The sequence below is a fragment of the Palaemon carinicauda genome, chromosome 23 (genome assembly GCF_036898095.1).
Source record: "Palaemon carinicauda isolate YSFRI2023 chromosome 23, ASM3689809v2, whole genome shotgun sequence".
Lineage (NCBI taxonomy): Eukaryota > Metazoa > Arthropoda > Malacostraca > Decapoda > Palaemonidae > Palaemon > Palaemon carinicauda.
In genome coordinates, this window is record NC_090747.1 from 7793887 (window position 1) to 7801451 (window position 7565).

The 7565-nt window shown below is 38.3% G+C and overlaps 1 protein-coding gene across 1 annotated transcript; it reads left to right on the top strand.

Annotated features, from left to right (window-relative positions):
- The first annotated feature begins 1153 nt into the window (after nucleotides 1-1153).
- Nucleotides 1154-6307, top strand: LOC137617408 (uncharacterized). Its single transcript, XM_068347438.1, has 4 exons — nucleotides 1154-1411; nucleotides 1805-1872; nucleotides 4316-4401; nucleotides 5856-6307. Exons 1-4 carry the CDS (start codon nucleotides 1154-1156, stop codon nucleotides 6305-6307), a joined length of 864 nt encoding a protein of 287 aa, XP_068203539.1.
- The last annotated feature ends 1258 nt before the right edge of the window (nucleotides 6308-7565 follow it).

The following is a 7565-nucleotide window of genomic DNA, read 5'->3' on the forward strand; positions in this document are numbered from 1 at the left end:
TCAATTCCTTGTGGGAACCACAACCAAATTTGATTCCACCAATGCCAACCCTGCTGTTAAGGTTCCAGGAAAAAAGAATACCGGTTGGAATGGACATTAGTAAAGCATATTTCAATGTTTGCCTTGAGACAGAAGAATCTCATCTGCAACGCCATTTTTGGAATCAACTGGAAAAGGAAAAGGAATTCAAGACACTGCGATTACTACGAAAATCCTGGGGAACTACTCCGGCAGGTGGTATATGCGGTGTAGCATTGCTCATCATAGCTGAGAAATTCTAGGACAAGTACCCACAGTTCTATGAATTCGTAAAATTAAACTTGTAAATTGATGATGGTACTACAAGTATTGATGATGTTTCCATGGCATTACAACTTACTAAGGAAATCAACATTGTACGCAGTGAGGCATCCTTCATCATAAAGCATTTCATGATCGGTGGAAGTGAAAGTGATATTGATGCCCACATAAAGAAGTGCCCGGATGTACCTGACAATGTGCGACGGAAACCAGAGCAGGAAAGAATCCTGGGTATAATATATCATTCTGCCAACGATGATGTTTCCATTTCAGGTAGAATTAACTTCTCAAAAAAAGAAGAGGCATTAGATCAGAGGAAGATATCAGTTTAGAAAACTTTGATGATGCCTTCCCTGACACTTTCAGTTGAAGAAATTAACTACAGATCATAGCAACCATCTATGATCCGACGGGACTTGCAACTCCGGTTACCATCTGCCTGAAGCACAAATTGGGTCAAATATTCCGCCTCAAACAGGAATTGGACAATCCGATTGTAGATGGTAATGATGACCTACCTACAACCCGCAATCGGTGTAAAGAAGTGATTCATTTGATCTACGGTCTAAAAGAAATCAGGTTTGTTCGCTGTCTTACACCGGAGACTGCAGTTGACAGACCCACTCTAGTTATTTTTTGTGATAGTTCTCAGACTGTCTATGGATGTGTCGCGTACTACAACTGGAAGTTGGAAAATGACGAGTGAGCGTCTGTCCTTGCCATGTCAAAGGCAAAACCTTGGCCACAAATTCCGACATTAACGATCCCCCGTGGTGAGTTACTTGGATGTCTCCTGGGTGCCAGAATGCGACAGACTATCATAAAAAAATCAAGCTTCATTCTTGAAAGGGTAATGCTGCTAACTGACTGCACCATAGTTCTGGGACAACTGGGTCATGAGCCCTACAAGTGCAACATGTGGACAGTCAGCTGTATCAGTGAAATACAAACTCTGACTAATATTCACAATTGGTACCATATGGACTCTGGAAACAACGTTACCGATGATGCATCACGCGGTCTTAACCCATCTGAAATAGGAAAGGATTACAGATGGCAAAAAGGTCCAGACTTCATGAAGAAGGACATCAACGAATGGCCAATCAAACATGCAAATGAAGTTCATGCGAAGAAAGAAAATCTGGACATAAGAATAAAAGATCCACGGATGACCATTGGAAGATGCAAGTCACTATGTGTTCAGATTGATGGTGGAACAAATGAAGATTATTCAGTTATTCTTGATATCCTAAAAACATTTAACATAATGGTCTACAAAAAGGACAGCCTGGTGAAGATTTAACGTCGCATCTCTAGAATCATAAGATTTATGGAAAATGATTCACAATTCTTCAGACATCGACTAAAGAGAACAGGGAAGACTACTCCAGTTGCTATAAGTAGTATGACGAAAGCAGAACGTTCGAGATGGTTTACTGAAAATTATATATTTGTGCCTACGAAGCGTGAGTTAGTAATATCAATCTTGTTTCTTATTCAACAGGCTCAGAAGTCGCCACCGTCAGATCTGAAACAAGCTAAAGTCACTGAACACAATACTGGACGCCGACGGTGTGTGGAGGGCACCAGCCGCCCGTTGAAATACTAACACTAGAGAGGTATTTGATCCTTTGACTTGCCAGACAGAAATGCATTGGATCCTTCTCTCTGATTACAGCTTATTTTTTCTTTGCCTGCACTTACACAGAATAGTCTGGCCTATTCTTTACATATTTTCGTCTTTCCTCATACACCTGACAACAATGAGATACTAAACACTTCTTCACCTAAGTGGTTAATTACTGTACTGCAATTAGTTCAGTGTACTTTCCTCTTGGTAATGGTAAAAGAGAGTCTTTAGCTATGGTAAGCAGCTCTTCTAGGAGAAGGACACTCCAAAATTAAACCATTGTTCTCTAGTCGTGGGTAGTCCCATAGCCTGTGTACCATGGTCTTCCACTCTATTGGGTTAGAGTTCTTTGCTTGAAGGTACAATCAAGCACACTATTCTAGCTTATTACTTTTTTTTTTCATCTTGTTTTTTTGAAATGGTGTGTTGGGCAGGCTGAATAGAAGGGCCATGGATGCCTGGTGGTTTATCAAGAGGTTCTCTTTTCCTTTTCTGATTCTTTTTCTTCTCAAAACCATCCTTACTGTTCTCCCTTCAGTTGAAGTGGCTATCCTGGAGGGTATTTAGCCTTGTATGGTGTATTGGCTCCTCCATGTTGACCAGTTTTTCTGACTTTTTACTATAGTATATGGGTTTCTCAATCACTTTATTTATAATTCTGTACATATTGTTTTTGTTATAATTCTTGTTAAGTATGATGTCTCTTTTTTTATTTCTATTCATTCTTATGGTGTCTGGAGACGTTGAGCGAAATCTGGGACCAGTACGTCCTAGATTTCGTCAATTTCGTCTTCTGTATTGCAATATTCGTGGTCTTCATGCAAATATCCAAGACCTTACAGTTGCGTCCAGACAGTATGATATTCTTTTGTGCTCAGAAACTTTGGTTTCTAATATGAGGCACTCATGTGAGCTCCTTATAAGTGGTTTCAAGAATACAATTATGTTAAAACGGTATGCCATCCCTAGGGCCAGGGGAATGGTGGTGTATATTAGGACCGAGTACCCTGCTTCTCATAGGTCCTGCTATCAATGTGGATGTCATGAGATTCAGGTAATAAAAGTTTGTGGCAGGCATAACAACATTTATTTGTGTTCCATTTTCCGGAATCCAGACATTGATGATTCTATCTTTGATTATCTTCTCACCATTATGGCTAAGATACAAGAAGATGATTGAAAGGCTTCTTTTGTCTTTGTTGGTGATTTTAATGCTCACCATAAGGAGTAGTTAAGTTTTATCTCTCCCACCAATCGCCATGGCTTAAGAGCTTTAAACTTTGCCTCTGAATCAGGCTGTGAGCAAATCATAAATGAAGCTACTAACAGGTCTGGTAATTGCTTGGACCTCGTATACACTGACTCCCCTGGTGTTATAACTAGTAAGGTTGGTTCTCCAGTCGGGACATCTGATCATGCCTTGATTTCATTATAAGTGAAGACTGAGCAGCCTGACCCTGATATATCATACTCTTGTTAAATTTTATATGAAATCCCAAGCAGACTGCAATGGGATTATGCATGATCTTTTGTGCTTGAATTGGTCATAATTATATAGTAGTGTAGATCCTGTTGTCCCTTTGAATGAGAATCTAGTCAACACAATTGATAGGTGTATCCCTTCACATGTGCTAAGGTACCGAGTGAAGGACAAACCGTGGTTCAACGATGATTGTAGACGTGCTTATTTGGAGAAGCAGGAGGCCTATCATCTTTGGAAGGGTAACAGATCAGATTTGACCTGGAACAACTATACTCAGCTTCGAGCTTTTGCTCAGAGAGTTTATGCCTCAACTGAAAAGGAGTACAACTTATCCATAAAAGAAACCCTTTCTGGTACAACTCAGGAACATAAATGGTGGTCTACCCGTAAATCTGCACTCTTTGCTGTAGATGCAACAGTTTCTCCTTTACTTAAACCAGATGGCTCAGTCACTCACTGTCTAAAGGAAAAGGCAACCCTGTTGACTGATGTTTTTGACAGTAAACAGAGTTATGAAAAACTTGAACTTCCTCATTCTTGTTTTCCTGAGACTAAACTAAATAGTTTAGCTTTTCTATCTCGTGAGATTAAAGCTCTGTTGATGGACCTTGATGCTTATGGAGGTGTAGACCAAAATGGAATTTTTACTCTGTTTTTTATAAAGACAGCAGATTTCTTAGCTCCAAAGTTATCTGTTATTTTGCCAAGTTAGCAAGAAGAGGGGCTTTTAGCACTAGTTGGAGAATTGGTAATATTACTCCTCTATGTATATGTGTTTGTGGTATCTCAAGTCCCACTGATTACCGCCCAATTTCCATAACTCCTATATTATCTAAAGTTTTTTAATGTCTTCTGGCAAAACGTCTTAATAGGTTTGCTGAAGGTAATCATCTATTCCCTAGCTCGCAATATGGTTTTCGTGAAAGCCTTGGAGCATGTGACGCCCTTCTTACAATCTCCAATGCTGTACAGAAATCCCTTGAATGTGGTCAGGAAGTTTGTATGATTGGCCTTGATTTTAGTGCTGCCTTTGACCATGTTAATCGTGAGGCCCTTGTTTTCAAACTCAAACAGTTGGGAGTGAGTGGGTCATTTCTTAGTATTATCATTGATTTTTTAAGTAATAGATCTCAAAGAGTTGTTGTTGATGGGCACCTTAGTGAGTATAGGAATGTGATATCTGGTGTTCCATAGGATAGTGTTCTTGGCCCATTAATTTTCATACTATATACACATGACATGTAGTTTGGAATAGAAAACAAGCTTGTTGCATATGCAGATGATGCTATTCTCTTTGCATCAATTCCATCCCCGGAATGTAGATCTGGGGTTGGTGAATCCCTTAATAGATATCTAGCTAAAGTTAGAGCATGTTGTAAATTATGGGGTATGAAGTTGAATCCTAATAAAACTCAAAGTATGATTGTAAGTAGGTCAAGGACGGTGGCTCCTCAACATGCGGATATCAGTATTATAATGTTTCTTTAAATTTATATGACTTTTGAAATTTTAGGTGTGATTCTCAACAGCAAATTTACTTTTGAGAAACACATTAGGTCTCTGTCTTCTTCAATTGCACAAAAAATTTGCTTATTACAAAAGTTTTACAATATTTTCGGTGATCAATCTATTCTGAAGAAGTGTTTTAATTCTTTCATTCTACCTTGTTTTGAGTATTGTTCTCCTGTCTGGTCTTCAGCTGCTGATTCTCATCTTAATTGTTGGACAGAAACTTACGGTCTATTAAATTTATTATTCCTGATCTAGATATTAATATTTGGCACCGGCGTTCGATTAGTGCATTATGCATGTTGCATAAGATTTTTCATAACTCTGACCATCCTTTACATTCAGATTTCCCTGGAAAATTCTATCCTGTTTTTAATATTAGGCAGGCAGTTAATTCTAATAGCCAGGCCATCTCCATCACGAGGCTCAATACTACACAGTATTCTAGAAGTTTTATTCCAGCTGTTACCAAGTTGTGGAATGATCTTCCTTATCGGGTAGTTGAATCAGTAGAACTTCAAAAGTTCAAAGTTGGAGCAAATGTTATTATTTAGACTAGGCTGACATGTGTCTTTATATAGTTTATATATGTCATATCGGTTTATGACGTTGTTAATAGTTCATAGAGGATATATCTGTTTTTACTTTATTAATAGTTTATATATGACATGTGTGTTTTGACGTTGTTATTGTTTTTAGAATAATTTATTGTTAATTTGTTCTCATCATTTATTTTTTTCCTTATTTCCTTTCGTCACTGAGCTATTTTTCCTATTCGAGCCCTTGGGCATATAGCATCTTGCTTTTCCGACTAGGGTTGTAGCTTGGCTAGTAATAATAATATTAATAATAATAATAATAATAATAATAATAATACTGATGCTGCTTTATCAAACTTGCCTGCGATTATACCATACTCTGAACCCTTTGCAGAGATATTGGGGCGTAAATGTCACCAACCACAGCCCTCTGGTGTGGATACTACTCTTGCCCTAGTACGTGAGCAGTTCTGGATCCTCAACGGTAAACGGTTTGTCGGCAAAGTTGCGTCGCAATACCCATATTGTCGCTGTCTACGGAAGAAGATTGCCCAAGTAGAGATCGCTCCTCGTAAGGTGGAACAACTCGTGTCATCGCCAGTATTCGAACATGTGGTCATCGACATAGCTGGTCCGTTCAATACCATCGCAGATTGCCGCATGACGAAAAATTATCGGGTAAATTCTGGTAAAGCCTGGATTCTGGTTATCGTCTGTCGTGCATCTGCTGTGGCCCACAAAGAGGTCCTTGAAGGTTACAATAGCAACTGCTTCCTTGCAGGTTTCGATGCTTTCACTATAAGCCGCGGAAAACCCACGTCGGTGACTGCAGATCCTGGTTTGTAAATCTGTGGTGTTGCAAACGTCATGGAGAGCCTTTGGAACCATACTAAGATGGCAAATTTTCAGACAAATTTTGAAACAGCAACCTGGCACTTCGTACCATCTGGAGCTCATTCTTCAGTCGGACAAACTGAGAGGATGATCAGAATTGTGAAGAACACTTTAGAAGCTGTCACTGTTTCGAAAAAACCTGAGTTTACTAAGTTATGTTTGCAGAGATTAATGTACAGTGTTGCTGATATGATAAATGATAGGCCTTTAGGTGTTCATAGAAATAATGTTACCAAATTAGATGCTGTGAGATTACTACGTCCATATGACCTTATTTTGGGTAGATCAAACGGTGATATCAGTCAACTTTTAGATTTCAAGTTGGCTAAAACACCTGAGCAAATAGAGTACACAAAAATACCCGCACTGAATGAACTCCTTTCAAATCATTGGTGGAAAATATGGTATGATCAAATTTTCCAGCTCTTCTCAGAGAAAAGTGGTCAGATTCCAACTGGAGAGTAGAGATAAATGATATCGTGATAATCAGAGATACTAATCCCGTGCGTAACCAGTGGCATTGTGGTGAAGTTGTTTCAGAAAACAAGTCGCCTGATAATATAACACATTCAGTATCAGTGCGGTATAAGTCTGATGAAAAATCTAAGTTTGTCACTAAGTCGGTCAGAGATTTTGGTTGTCATTCTGAGGAACAATGAACGTATTGGTTTGTTGACATTTACAGTAACATACATGTGATTTTCAGTTGCATATAACGTAAAATTTTGTCGCAAAAAGTGCAATTTCATCTAAATGAGTACGGTTTCTATATGTTAGTTTCATGATCTTAAGTAAAAAAAAACTGGAAAAATAATAGAATGTTGAAAATGTAAAAAAGAAAAAAAAATCAAGTTCCTGTTTCTTGCTTATTTATGAAATGAGATCAAGTTTTATCTATAATTCTAGTATGTAAAATTTTGTACAAAAAAATTTCAGAAGGGAATTTTAAATATTCATAACAGAGTAAAAATTAACCCGAGGAAAGCTCTGGAGTGTAAACAGACACGAATCGCCCCCTCTATTTCCATTATTGAACTAGCCAATTATAAAATTTCTGGTCGTTTAGTTGCCAAACTAGGTACTGGGCAAATTCTTTAACAAGCGAAAATCTGCGCGAAGAATCGTTGTTTTACACTTGATCTTGAGGCCTGGAGCTTAGTGGTTCTCTTTTCGAGTTCGCCATTAATAATTTAGAATAAGACTGCTCCCT